This window comes from Mizuhopecten yessoensis, unplaced genomic scaffold, assembly GCF_002113885.1.
Source record: "Mizuhopecten yessoensis strain PY_sf001 unplaced genomic scaffold, ASM211388v2 scaffold10821, whole genome shotgun sequence".
Lineage (NCBI taxonomy): Eukaryota > Metazoa > Mollusca > Bivalvia > Pectinida > Pectinidae > Mizuhopecten > Mizuhopecten yessoensis.
This window is the reverse complement of record NW_018408738.1, coordinates 1,308,698-1,324,535: the sequence shown is the minus strand read 5'-3', so window position 1 is coordinate 1,324,535 and position 15,838 is coordinate 1,308,698. Positions and strand designations below refer to the sequence as shown.

Sequence of the window (15,838 nt, the reverse complement as noted above, 5' to 3'; positions counted from 1 at the left end):
TTATAATGTCATTATGTGAATGTTTATCTGCACGCTTACAATTTTATTGAATCTGTGGTAATTGCAAGTATTTGAATGAGACAGAGACTGCTTGCATTGATACCACACATGGAGAGACTGCTTTCATCTGGACCAGGAAAAGGATGAATATCACCACTAATAATAACTATAAAAAACACAAACAAAACTGTACATAAGCAATAGACTTGGCTCGAAGTGAGAAATAATTGAATGATTGAGTTATGAACACATAACATCCGGGCTACTTTCGGTGCATGCTTGTGTTTAGAAAAAAGCGGAATAACGGGAAAAACATCAAAATACTTTTGTAACTTAGAAACACACACTCATGATAATAAAATATTAATGAAGTTGAAATATTATAACTGGTCGCGATAAGATCCTTAGAGCAATACAAAAAAATCACAAACAATTATTTGCTGACCATTCAGATCATATTGAAGACTAGAATAAGATATTCTTTTAATTAGTTTAGAATTTGTAAAACTAACGGACGTGTAAAGTTAAAAGGCGAATTAACTGTAAATCACTCGGGTCTAATGGTTTTACTAGTGACTTTTTCAAAACATGTTTTTGGAGAAATATTGCATTTTCAGAGTTTCAAATTCTGGGTATAATGGTAACCTATTGTTTACACGAAGATATTGTATTAGTACCTGTATTTCAACGGGATATAAAGTTCGACATTTTATTAGAAATTGGAGACTGATTACTTTATCAGAAATTGTGTTTAAACTGGCTTCAGCTTGTATAGCCAACAGACAATAAACAGTAATCAATAAAAACATCAAGGGCAATACAATCCGACAGAAAGATCAGAAACACATAAGCTCATAAGCTCTCACAGCTTGCAGACGATACCTTGGTAATTTCAGGTGCATTTAGAAACGCATTCAACAAAGCGTTGGATGTTTAAGATTGCTTTGGTAAAATATCGGGACTGAGAGTAAATAATCTAGATATTGCCAGCAAGAAATAAGGTGCAGACATTCACCTCCGTAGATGAAAGGTAATTGGGGGAAACAAAATTTAATTAGCTCAGTGTTTATTTCCAAGTTAATCAAGATGAGGTTGTAACTTTGAATTATACAACAGTTCTTAAAGATGTAAATATAAGTTTTAACCGATCTCACCAACAAGAGGGTGAATTATTCATTTTTCTCTTATCCTGTTCACCCATTGTGTATCGTATATATACAAAATGTTATGTTAACGTCACAGGCTAAATTTAGGGTTTACGTGACGTTGATGAATTGTTGAGTGACGTCATTGTATTGTTGAAGTGACGTCATGTCATTGTTATGAAAAAAGGAATCCCCCGTCTCAACCTTAGGGTGAAACAAGGAAATCTCACACCGGTAAAAGTGCGGATACACCTGTCCAGTGCGATGGCCGATATGGGCCGGCAGAAATGTATCATGACTTTATATAAATCTGCCCAGCAGGTTCTCAGAGAAAAATATGTCCGGCAGAAATGTATTTTGACTTGATATAAATCTGCCCGGCAGTTTTCTCAGAGAAAAATATGTCCGGCAGAAACGTATCATGACTTGATATAAATTTGTCCGGCAGTTTTCTCAGAGAAAAATATGTCCGGCTGAAATGTATCATGACTTTATATAAATCTGCCCGGTAGTTTTCTCAGAGAAAAAATATGTCCGGCTGAAATGTATGAAAGGTAGCCCTTGGAAATGCTCCCTCTGGAAATGGGTATAAGAATAAACATGACAACTACAGTTTTCAGAGCTCAGTACGGGTTACAGTATAGATAATAAAGTGTAAATACATATTGTATTAGGGGTAACATTGTAATAATGTTAATATTTCTCACAAGATTTACTGGCCGGTTAATTCCGGATGTCGAAGCAATGGGAGGAAAGAATTAATTTTAAAACAATAGTACCGCAAATCATTAAAAGTAAATTCGCCATCACCCACTAGCGAGAATCTAATCTCATTCTCTCTGTCTTCATAATCAGTTTTCAGAAAAAATGCCTTTCAAAGAGAAATTATCAATATTACTGGGAAAACTTAGGATGTGCTTATTTCTATACATTATGTACGATTATCAGATTATTTTCTTCATTTTAATAGGATGATTACTGGATACTGACTGCCTCTTTATCCACATCTTATAATGGTACCTATAAATAATATGCTTTGTCACTTCCTGATATCTGTCTGTAACTAGCCAAATTATTGTATCTAAGCTCTAGATTTTGCTAATGTTTGTCTAAATTGATTTCGAAGGCTCTTATAGTTGTTGAATTTATGACATATTCGGGCAGACCATTCCAAATATCAATAGTTCTGAAACTGAACGAGTTTTTTCTGATATCTAGTCTTTATAATTAATGTAAAAGACACATAAAGTACATCAAACAAAAATGAATGTTAATGGCTTGCACATATTGCAGATGATAATACTGCTTAAATGATACATGCCAATTAGTTGAAACATATGTGTAGTTATGTTGCTGGGCTTTGTTTAACACGAGAGTTATAATGGTGTCCGCTGCCATTTCCTAAGCCCACATAAGGGTAAAAGAAATTAATTTCGGGATAAGGTTTCGTGTTCTGTTTAGTTTCCTGAGATAACACTCCTGTGCTAACCCCTTTTATCTGGTAGATATATTGAAAGTACCTTTCTGTCGGACATCTTTTTCACCAAAAAATTGCCGAGCAGATTTATATTAAGTCAAGATTCATTACTGCCGGACATATTTTTCTCTAAGAAAACTGCCGGGCAGATTTATATTAAGTCATGATACATTTCTGCCGGACATATTTTTCTCTGAGAAAACTGCCGGGCAGATTCATATAAAGTGATGATACGTTTCTGCCGGACATATTTTTCTCTGAGAAAACTGCCGGGCCGATTTATAAAAAGTCATGATACGTTTCTGCCGGACATATTTTTCCCTAAGAAAACTGCCGGGCAGATTTATATTAAGTCATGATACATTTCTGCCGGACATATTTTTCTCTTAGAAAACTGCCGGGCAGATTTATAAAAAGTGATGATACGTTTCTGCCGGACATATTTTTCTCTGCGAAAATTGCCGGGCAGATTTATATCAAGTCATGAGACGTTTCTGCCGGCACATATCGGCCATCGTAGTCCAGGGTAAGAGAAACTACAGTCCAAAGCTATGTCAATTGGGGTCTTTAAAATGATACATTTTTTCTAACCTTTAGTCAACATGGAAACGAAGATTGCTCAAGAACGATGATAAATATTGGACCATTTTGTTTTAGAAGAACATTTTTTTACAGGTATGGATAGAAGAACACAAATGCAAGTAAACATATAGAGCAGTTTCTTACACTTTACATTTTTATTAAAAAACATATCAGACCCAAATAATTATTTTTAGCCTTTGCAGACGTAAAACTTAAATTCAATGTTATGTTACTTTAACTGCTGAAAACACTGTCGAACAACCGTTTAAAACAAACCGTGTCTACTAAACAATTGAAAAAATAAAGATTGTGCTCCAAATGCTAACGTTCATAGTATGTAAAACACAGAAATTGAAACTACAGAACACATTCATCTTGTTCCAATACTCTGTTGAAACAAGCCCATAGTGTTTGGTCACATCAGGTGCTAGACAAGTCATTATAAATTAATATCTTATCCAACAATTTGCATTAACTTAGGTTAGAATTTTTAATGGTAAAACACACTTTATAATTTAATTATATGTGGTAGTATGCAAAAACGCTGATAATGTATGTCTACATAATTATATTTAAAAGAAATTTCCATAGGATAATACGTTGATATATAAATGTGCATGCATGCATATTTTTTTGGTTTACCGTTAGCGTTTCAAGGTTTTTGCAGAGATGATACAATGATATATTTTGTTCATACCTTAAACAATTCACTATTATGATATTGAGGCCTTTAATATCAAAACAAAGGGTGTGGATATTTTACATAAAATTTTAGTTTCGTTTAGACTGGTTTGCACAGAGGTTGTTTTCGCTGTTTTTTTGTTTTTTGTTTGTTTTTTGTTTTAACTCCTCGAATATGTGAGAATTTTGATGTGTCTGTCTGTCTGTTTATACTTATTTATATATTGGTGTGTGTGTGTAGATGTCGATGAACATGTGTATTGTGTAAAAGTATATACTTGTTTTCTGTATATTTACCCATTTATCCTTGTTTATAAAAGCATGTTGTATATGGAGTTTGTTTGGAAGTGTGATCTTGTGAAAAGAAGAAAGTATGTTTGTGTTGTTTCCTGTACTCTGTTTGCAAATATCTTATAGCCTATCATCCTCCCTATTGTTTACTTATTTATATAAATACTTATATATCTGTACGTGCAAGCTGTATATAAATATAAATATCTTAAAAAAACACAGTTTGGGGTTATACAATATTTGGAATGTTAAATAAAATATATACATATAGATATTTCAAGACTTACCTCTGTTGTTGAACAACCCTTGTCTCTAACTCGGCAACGTGTGTCTTAATTCCACTGAAAAAAACGAAACATTATATGGATGTGTAGTCATAAAGGGATACATGGACTATTTTTTGTAATAGTATCTTCATCACAAGAACGTAATGTTCAGAAGTTACATGTAAGAACACGGAATGTACTTATGGATCAATGTTAGTGGGTTCAGCACACAACTCAACAAGAGGCTCAGAGGGTCTGTATCGCTCACCTGGATATCTAAGCAATTATGGCAAAATATTCTCCAAAGAGATCCAAGGGAATATGAAGCATATCTGTATTAGATTTTTCATGCCCAGCAATTTTATGTATGGTTATGGGGTGGGGATCTCAACTGTTTCCAAGCTGTGACTCAGAAACTAGGTCCCTAGGGTTGTGACCAGACCCCAGGATCAATTATAATATCAAGACTGCATTCGTCTCTTTTTGCCCATCATTTTTATTTATAGTTTGGGGGTGTGGTTCTCAATCGTTTCTAAGTTATGACCCAGGGGTTTAGTCTGCAAGGGTGGGGCAGACCCTAAGGTCAATTCTAATAGCATGACTTCATTCGTCTCTTTATGCCCAACAATTGTATATATAGTTTTGGTGTGGGGATCTAAACCATTTCGAAGTTATGACCCAGGATTTGTCTCCAAGGGTGGGGCAGACCCCAAGGCCATCCCGGAAGCATATATGCATTCATCTCTTTATACTCAGCAATTGTATTTAATATGGTTATAGGGTGGGGATCTCAACTGTTTCCAAGCTGTGACTAAGAAACTGTCCGTCGGGGATCAGTCAGACCCAAGGGTCTATTCTAATATCATGACTGCATTTGTCTCTTTATGCCCAGCATTTGTATACATAATTTTGGGGTTGGGATCTCAACCGTTTTAAAGTTATGACCCAGGGACTTTGTCTCTAAGGGTGGGGCTAGACCATAGGGCCATCCTGGAAGCAAATGTGTATTCTTCTCTTTATACTCAGCAATTGTATATATAGTTATATACTGTGGGGACTTCAACAAAGTAATACACTTTTTTGACCCTACTCCTTACCCCGGGGGGTCATCCCCACCATTTGTACAATTTTGAATCCCTGCCTCCCATAAATGCTTTTGATTAAGTATGATTGATATTCAGGGCATAGTTCTACAGAAGAAGTTGTTTGTAGCAATATAGCAAAATTGCCGCCTGTTGGCCCCGCCCCTCAGCCCCCTGGGAGGTCAGCCCCATCATTTGTACAATTTTGGATCACTGCCTCCCATGAATGCTTTTGATCAATTATGATTGATATCAAGTGCATAGTTCTACAGAAGAAGTTGTTTGTAGCAATATAGCCAAATTGCCCGCTTTTGTTCCCGCCTCTCAGCACCCTGGAGGATCAGCCCCGCACTTTTGTACTATTTTGAATAACCACCACCTAGGGCTGCTTCCAATTAAATGTTGTTGGTATCCATCACTTAATTCCAGAGAAGAAGTCGCATAAAGCAATTTAGCCAAATTGCCCCTTTTGGCCCAGCCACTCCGCCCCCTGTGGGGTAAGCCCCACCAGTGTACATTTTTGAATCCCTGCCTCCCATGAATGCTTTTGATCAAATATGATTGATATTCAGTGCATGGTTCTACAGAAGTCGTTTGTAGCAATATAGCCAAATTGCCCGCTTTCGTCCCCGCCCCTCAGCATCCTGGAGGATCGGCCCACGCTTTTGTACTATTTTGAATAACCACCACCTAGGGCTGCTTCCAATCAAATGTGGTTGGTATCCATCACTTAATTCCAGAGAAGAAGTCGCTTAAAGCAATATAGCCAAAATTGCCCCTTTTGGCCCCGCACCTCAGCCCCCTGAAGGGTTAGTCCCACGATTTGTACAATTTTAAATCCCAACCACCTAGGGATGCACCAAGTCAAATATGGTTGATATTCATCATTTAGTTCCAGAGAAGAAGTCGCTTAAAGCAATATAGCCAAATAACACTTTTTGGCCCCGTTCCTCAGCCCCCTGGGGGGTCATCCAAACTATTTGTACAATTTACAATCCACCCCACCTTAGGATGCTTCCATTTAAATTTAATTAAATTCCAATCAGTGGTTAAGAAGAAGAAGTCGTTTAAAGAAATTGTTGACGAACAGACGACGGACGGACGACGGACGCCACGGTATGGCATAAGCTCACCTTGGTCCTTCGGACCAGGTGAGCTTATTAACAAAAACAAATGATGTTATCTAATGAAAATTTGATTTTAATTTTTTGTACAATAATTTACAAAACGCAAACCAGGTGAATATTATAAAGATTTTAAACCAGTACATGTCCATTTTGTATAAACACATTGCATAAAGATAAATATTCATAAAAAATGGTAACTTACGGTCGCACTGATTTTCTTTGAGTCCTTAATTCTTTAACCAAAGCACCATATTGCTGATGTAAGGTAGTACACCATTCAACAATTTTGGTGGCCAAACTGTAAAAAAATAAATAAAAAAATACCCTAAGTAGCTTGAGGCCGTCGAAAGGCTTATATTGTAATTGAAATTCTTTCACATTTCACGCTGTTGTATTATAAGTTTGATAAACTCGTTCAGATCATTTAAAGTATATCTTCTTTCGTCTATTCGAAGTATTTCGATTGTATTATTCAATACATTTAAATCAGCGTATGTAAAAGTTAAATAGTAGCGATTGACAGCGAATAAGGCGAATCAGAGAGCCGTTATGTCCAACTTTCCGTTAGAGATATCCGCCGACATCTGTGTTTTCATCTTTATAATATCGATGCTTTATTCCATCAGGATGCATGCAAATAAGTTTTAACCATTAATTGAAAATATAGAATGTCTTATGCATCGCAACATCCAGTGATTTAACTGAAAAGTTTACTTTACAGTAGGCATATAATAGCATTTCCCTTTTTTTTATAAAATGAGTATTTGAAATTTGACAGGATTAAGAGCGATACTAAAATAACATATTATTTTATCAAGACGCGTTGATTTCTTTAGAATTAATTTAGGATCATGACGTTTACAATGTCGAAGGGCAATCTCAACTTACCCGAAATAAGCTCAAAACGCATGTTTTTCTATCGTGTGACTGTACTCTTTTGCTCATACGGTATATCCATATAAATATATATGAGGCATCGAAGTAATTCCAACAGTGTGGACAAGTTAAGGTTGTCAATCTATATATATATATATATATATAGGGGGCAAAGAAGTAATTCCAACAGTGTGGACAAGTTAAGGTTGTCAATCTATATATAAATTTATATGGGGCAAAGAAGTAATTCGAACAGTGTAGACAAGTTAAGGTTGTCAATCTATATATAAATATATAAGGGGCAAAGAAGTAATTCCAACAGTGTGGACAAGTTAAGGTTGTCAAATTTTCGGAGCGATCCGCTCCTTTTTCAAGACACAGTGAAACAGAACAGTTACATGTTCATATACATCATACTACAAGACGATATAACTGATATACTATAATTGAAAATATAGCTATGATATAAAACCAATAGTCCCCTCGGCTAAAGACACTAAGACGACTCGCACAATGAAACACAACGACGACCCGTCAAATGATAACCAAAATCGGAGAAGAATCCCTCTAGAAAACTCTAGCTACTCTAACTACTAAATATATGTAGAGGACCTATTCTTGCGCAAGATGCGCTATCACATAAAGTGAGTCAACGAGAGATAAGTACCAGAAAGAAGGGACGAGATATCAAAAACGTCGAACATGTAAATTTGGGAATCTGGCCCAGTAAATGTAAATATATACATATATTTCCCTAATGAGATCAAATCCAAAAAAGGAAACCAGGATGTGGAAATACACGACAATAGAAACGGAAACTTTAAACAATAAAAATGCATTACCGTCAACCCCGTTTGTCGTTAACTAGACAATTTCTGATATGACATATGTATTGAAATGCCATATAGATTAAATGAGAAATGTCACGTACTTATGCCTTGTCTGTTTTGCTGCTCTGTTCCATTCTGTCTCTGAGTCTCCCTTGACATTAGCGTTTTTGAAATACATGTCGACGTATGAATAGTCGAACTCATTGTACCACGTTTCCTCCTCAGTGAAACTTTCGTGAAGTACTTGTTCGCCTCTACAATAGTAATCGCATTGACAACATAAGTATATAAACACATAATGCATTGGAATTTAGAGAAAATAGTTCATTTATTTGTATGTTATAATAAAGTATTCCCAGAGCATATTACCATATTCAATGACATCTGTAACAATTACATTCATATGTCATACAAACACATTAACGTGCGATTTCTCTTTGCATCCACCCTTATAGTTCTCTAGTTAATTATGCCCAGCTTGATATCAATTGTATATATCCTTATTTACTTTTTAATGTGTTATTTCTGAAAGGCCATTTTGTTTTTCACTATGACAAATGAGATGCATGTTATCATAACATCTTCGTATCAGACGTTTTTTTATCAGTTATAAAGCACATACTTGTTACCATACACATGCGCACATTGACAGTTGTATTGAACATGACGCTTAGGTAAGATAAACCTAACAACCAACACGTTGCAACAAACTGATAAAAACGAAGTAAGCGTAAACTCGCACTGACATTCTTCATAAGCTTTGACACTTTATGCCTGACTGGGGACCCATACATTCTCATCAGGTACATGCATGTATATAGTTGATTTGATATGGTTTAACCTCCTATCAAAAGCGAGAAGGAATTTAAGGAAGTGCCATCAGGTCGGCAATTCATGCATGCACGCGTGTGCTGGAGACAAGGTACGTTGGTGTAATTGCATGCTGCGATAGCGCGGATTTGATGTAGACTTTACAGCATTTCTAATAGAAATACAATGCCGAAGGCGCCCAGCATAGTATTCTGCCAAATCGCATTATACTGAACAACGGGCGAACACGTTATTGGCATTTCCCTAATTGCCGAACTTCAAGAAGTAGATTACAACTACCATTTTGTAAAGGACGTTGGTATGTCCCGGCAAGAGGACTGACCCTATTTCCTTCTTTACCTGGGCGAACGTTCAACATTAAAGCCAAAAGTGAAATATCACCAAACGAAGCACTAGGAAACAAAAGGTAGTTAAAAAAACAACAAAAACATATAGATTAAGATCCTCATTGTTTGAGTGCAGCAGATTTATTTTGTTCGCGATTGTTCACCAAAGAAGAGGGCACAAACGCAAATCCCAAATTATGCAGAGGGCGTTACATCTCATTGTCATCCTTCTATAGTGTAAAAAATAAATCAAATGGGTTCATGAGATATCGTTTATACAAGCCGTACTACATACGAATAAAACATTATTTTAGACTGTGACCCTTGACACTTCATCCTTGACCGATTACCACCATCCGGTGCAGAACTTCAGATTATTATATTATGATGTAAATATGAAGCAAATGTGTTCAGGGGTACTTGAGATATATTGTACACGATACATGTTTCTACGGACAGGATTGACGCACTGCATCACCGACGGACATAAACATGGACGAGTTGACAAATCTATTACTATATACCCCCATAAAAAGTGTGAGGGAAGGGAGTTATAAAACTAGTAAGAACTCTTCCACGTTGAAACATTCAAATCAGAAACTTTACCAGTCTCTTCCTCACACCGTTTTACAGGGACCGTTCATTGCTTAAAAATACATTCAAAGTATGTTTCAAATGGTATCCGATTAATGTTATATAGGTTAATAAAATAATTTTATAAAATATTTTATCAATACATCAATAGACAAATTATTAACAATTTAATACATTAATTACCAGGATAACACGAACGTTCTTCATGGTAGATATATAAAATATCAATTTCTTGCTCAACACATATCTATGGCTATTTCAGCTTAATAGTATGATACTATCACATAAATGAAAGTATGGTTCATACAAATTTATAAAACATAACGTCAAGTCATGACTTAGTGGGTTGTAATCGATACTTTCGTACGAAAACTTATTAGAGATCCATGCCTTACCTTTCGTTAAATCCTCTTGCATGTTTCTTTGCATACTAAATAATCTGTTTTTATAGCAACAACATACAATTCCAATCTTCAATGGGGGTACAGGTTATGTTTTATTGTACTAGAACTATCATTTCATGTATCACGCTTCAAGCTCGGTTTGATTATAAACATATCAGTGTTTTATATGAATATGTACTATGCGTCGAATATTTCTACTTTATTCACTGAAAGAAAGAAATCATAATCTCTTTCATTATCTAAACTCTCTCTCTATATATGATGTCAATTTAATGTTAGGTCCACATTGATGATCAGCGACGATCAGAATTATATCATTTACCTGTACCGAAACTAACAACATTTAGGTAAGGTTCATTGCTTTTTTTTTTTATTGTTGATTGGTTTGTATTTTACCTTCCTTTGCAGTATGATAATGGAATAAAAGTTTTCTCGTTCGTACATGATATCGAGGATTTATCTTGATTTTTCCTTCCTATCAGATTTTTGATAGATATCTAAATTTTTGATTTTTGCAAGCCTCTTGACTGTTTTTTCGTCTAAAGTTTTAACCATTTCCCGAACAAGAACAATCTATCGTTGTTCTTGTTCGAGAAATGGTGATATTAAATATTTAACCTTTTTTTCATCGAAAATAATGTTTAAACGGACCATGAAAGGCGACAACTATACTAATGGCAGTGATTTGCATTATCAGGTTTAGAGCAATGTTTTAGCTAAAAAGGTCTGGATCCAAATCGCCTTCTTTACGATAGGTAGTAAAGAGAACATGTAAACAGCGTAGCGTGAAGTCTTATTAACCTGTGTGATAAAAAATCTGATTGTTCTGGTTTAATATCACTTTATATCATGATATTCATATGATCAGAGTATATACAACACATACTTAATACTGAGTTAGTTTATGATACAAACAGTAGTTACAGACTTTTTTGCGAGCGCCTGTATTAAGCAAAGAGTGTAAATAACCGATGTCTCCCTTCTAAATCACTGCAAACAACTCACTAAGCCACAATGTGCCTAGTCAATAGAGACAGCTGTTAGAAACCATTAACACATATTTCGCAAAATAGCTCTCTTATACTGCTGGCAATCAGAAGGAAGGCAGTTTGTTTAACAATTCCGCTCTCAGTGGGTGTTAAAATACGGTCATAAAAATGATACAGCTTAAGGCCTCTTGTTTCTGCTCATCCGATCCCCCTCCTCCCTTACCCATATGGATTTCCCTGACTTTCCAGTTGTCCTCCCTTTCAAGCACTTTCGAGTTATTCTACTGTGATATGGTTGTGTGTGTTGTGTAATGGCTGATTTATTGTATTGTTTCCCCGATATCTTCCTTGTATTTCTATTGTATACTTGCTGTTTCCCGATGTAACAAAGGTTGCAGCAGTGACATATGACAATTCGTCAGGATTTGCACAGCAGCTAGTCCGAATTATTCTGACGTTTTATCGACTTTTTTCATATCGGTCTGTCGTCGATTAACGTCAGAAATCCGGCCCTCTTTAATATGCGGTACATATACGACCCGCGCCCGGAGCGCACTTCAAACTGATATTTTAGAAACAGATTGTCACTTTCACACACATGTCGCACATGGATCGAAAGATCTATTCTTTATGCACTAGATGGTATCAATTACATGGTTCAAAGATCATTACGAAAAGTATTTTACAACGTTTTCTATACCAACCCATGTTTTTAATGGGAATTAGGCCATGAGCAATGTCACATGACTTGACGAGATCTCACGTTACCGAAGGTATTTCCCAACGTTATGACGTAGGCCGGCGAGATTTTAGTCACGTAGCATTAGAAGGCGGGGCTATCTAAACTAGAGTAAAACAGAGTAAGTTTGAAAAAACATGTTTTTAGTGATTGTATTGGTTGTTTGAGGCATGTTATGTAGGTTCATCTTGTGCTATCATCTTGATATTTCGATCCATGTGTGACATGTGTGTGAAAGTGACGATTTGTTTCTAAAATATCAGTTTGAAGTGCGCTCCGGGCGCGGGTCGCATATTTCCCGCATATTATAGAGGGTCGAAGTTCTGACGTAAATCGACGACACACGGATATAAAAAAAGTCGATAAAACGTCAGAATAGTTCGGACAACACAGCAGCTAGTGTACCTGACAATTGTAACTTACCTGCAAATGTTCGACAAGATGTTGTTGAGTTTCGATACAATTGCCGTCAGTCCAGTATATCTGCTGCATAGTTTGATATAGTTCCTAAAAAGAAAAATATTTAAATTCGGTACTAAACTTACAATAAATAAAGGTATCACGAAATGAAATTACATCGGTATAAATACATGCCAGTAAACCGAATATTTCTTGTTGAGTACTAAATGCAATGTACATCATTCTGCCAAACTGGTGAATATATGATATTTAAGGATTGGTTGTCATATTTTTGACATGCATTTGTGTGTAACATACATTGGCTTAACTGCATATTGAATGGTGCGAGTATGTTACACACCAATGCATGTCAAAAATATGACGACCAATTCTTATATTTACATTTTATGTTGATAAACTTACAGTTCATGCAGTAATAAAGACATAATATTAGTTTGAACACGTTTCAACGTCAGGGTAAATCCATACAGAGAACAACCACCAGATAACATTGGAGCAGTGTAATTTCCAACATTACAGTTATGTCATCATAAGCGTAGCGACGTCACAATGGCCCAATGTAAGTTATACGAAAATAACATTCATTGGGCCCAGTAAAAACATCTAGACTCTGTGCAGTGGAAATGTAAATATATAAATATATTCGACGACGAAAATCCATTGAATGTTCTTTTTAAAACGGTTCTTGAAGTACCTACAACGACGAAAATGTTACTTCTGATGCTGTTGCGAAAAAAATCGGAGAGATTAATAGTTAATTTGTTGGTGCCGTATTCTAATATGTCACGCTAGACAACCGGGTTCAGTGCCATCTTGAAAGGACTGCTCAATACAAATTCACCTTGTTTTGCTTTAACGGATAAGATTTCGTGCAACATATGTTATCAATTTTATTGTTTAACACATATCGAAGTGTTTATACCTAAATAGTTAAGAATTAAAGTAATATCATGACACTGCGACGGATGTCACTTTCGATATATGTCGCTATTTGAAAGATATCTGCTTTGTCATATTGATATAATTCAGTAAGATATGAGATTTAAGCCTCCTTGAGGTTCTTGTTCAGCGACTATTTTAAATGTTTGACCGGTCATGAATGGTTTTAGAAAAGACTTCTATTTCATTTGCCGCTAAGACGTATATATGCCGAGATCGTGTCTCTGGTCCCGTCGACCGGATGACTAACATAAAAGCTAACCACACTACTGCATCGGGTCTGTCAAAATGTATATTTTGTGAACGGTCAATCATTGACATATTGACTGGTTTACTTAAGTATTGATTTAATCACGAGATACTAGATACATCAGTCTACACACTGTCGACTCCATGCCCCCGGAAACGCGTGAGTGTATCATGTTTGGAGCAATAAAGATTTGAATGAAAAGAATTGGGATTTTTAGTAGATAACAGCAGGGAGGCTTAATTGCTCTGTATGTTACACATTTCTATGTAAATCACATGCATGTTTATTTTTTTCATGTTTATATAGCTATCCGTTCGGAAAAATAAAAACAAAATAAAAACAAAAAAACTTTGACAAATATATCTAAGCATGACGTTAAATCGTCGCTTTGTGAATGTGCACTGCGAGCTTACATGTTGCTATTTATGTATTGGTATTTTTTCTGTTAATGATATTAGCGTTACTAGTGCTTGTACTGCATTCCTTAGTAATTATAACAACATTATGTAATAAGAAAAATATCAATTTGTACTTATTGTTAAGACCTATATTTTGCGTTTCTCTTGAGCTTATTCCAGTATTGGGGTGGTATTCCCGATGTGAAATCAGACCAAGAGTGTGTCACAAACAAGCACCACTGCATCATAAAACCAATAAAAGTAGTTTACGTATGATACCTACTGACTATGTTTTCTATGAAGCTAACAATCACGACTCTATAGTGTATTGTTATATTTTATGTATGATGCGTTGAAAACACATAGTAATATCCAAACATATTTTATTTTTGACAATTACATAGATATGAAGGTTATGTATTCCAATCAAAATGTTGCAACATTTTTTATGATAAGTAAATTATAAAAAACCAAAACATTTTAGATGTATAGTATCCAATACATCCCATTGCTTTACCTTCGGACATCATAAAGGTATAATAGGCTGATCGTGTTTAATAGTAGATAAGGTCAAGTTTAAAGCAGAGAAAAAAAGGTAATCTAAGACACACCTCTCTCTTTTAAGCGTTGTTTAAACATAACATCTGTTTAATTAAATAAACATGTATTTGAAACTTTCTAGGACCCTCTAAAAAATAGTAATTACAAACTTCAATCGTCATAATCTTGAGAAATTATAGTAAAAAAACACCAGGCAAAATATAAGATGGCTGACTTCCGGCCCACGTTTCTTTGGAATGGGTCTTAAACATTGCAAGTACAACTACTGATTAAGGGACATCTACACGTGGAAATTAAGAAAGATCCGTTCAGCTCTTCTCGACAATAGCGATGAATATTTTCAAGGACGATCGATCCACCATCTGATGAGGGTTAGATAAAATGGACAAACCGTTGTATAAACATAGGGCACATGCATTCGAGAAATGTCGGACGCCTCAAACACTTGGTCATCGCGGCCCCTTCTTGTCAGACACTCAACCATGAAACATTATACGGAATGTATAATATATACGGTAATTTTCAATCTACGTTTTATTTGTATAAATTTGTAAAGGAATTTATATATATATATATGAAAGGTATAAAATGTATTAAGATGCCTCAGGTAGCGCAGCATTTTAATTTCATTTCCACGTGTAATGTCTACGATATTCTTCTTAACTTAATCTATTAAGTACCTAAGATGACAGGTAAAATGTGTGCGGCTTAAAAAAAAATGAGGACATATCGTTTGATGAATTCAAGGAATGTTCATGACAGTTTGTTAGAGAAGGAAAACTAGCAGTCTTTCTACTCCATTATACATGTAGTAAACTATGACCTCGAATACACCAAAGTGAATCTTTAGAGATACATTACAAAACACATCAAGGCACTCGTAAAAAAAACCATCAATAAATCCAATAGCTTCAAAGTTACGTACACTTTTCTCGTAGCATCCATTTCCATTAAATTCGTCAATATTCTGTCATGAAGCTTCTTAATAGTGCAACTGACCTCGGTTTTTATCCTAAAAAATACATATTTG

At 35.4% G+C, this 15,838-nt stretch overlaps 1 protein-coding gene across 1 annotated transcript in view; it reads right to left on the bottom strand.

Annotated features, from left to right (window-relative positions):
* The window catches only part of LOC110462653, a 38,677-nt gene that overhangs the window by 10,107 nt on the left and 12,732 nt on the right, over positions 1 to 15,838 (bottom strand). The window contains exons 11-15 of the mRNA XM_021516720.1: positions 15,734 to 15,820; positions 12,664 to 12,747; positions 8,459 to 8,611; positions 6,854 to 6,949; positions 4,464 to 4,517 (exon numbers count right to left, since the gene is read on the bottom strand). Of these exons, the coding sequence (XP_021372395.1) occupies positions 4,464 to 4,517; positions 6,854 to 6,949; positions 8,459 to 8,611; positions 12,664 to 12,747; positions 15,734 to 15,820 (474 nt within the window). The remainder of the gene's footprint in view (positions 1 to 4,463; positions 4,518 to 6,853; positions 6,950 to 8,458; positions 8,612 to 12,663; positions 12,748 to 15,733; positions 15,821 to 15,838) is intronic.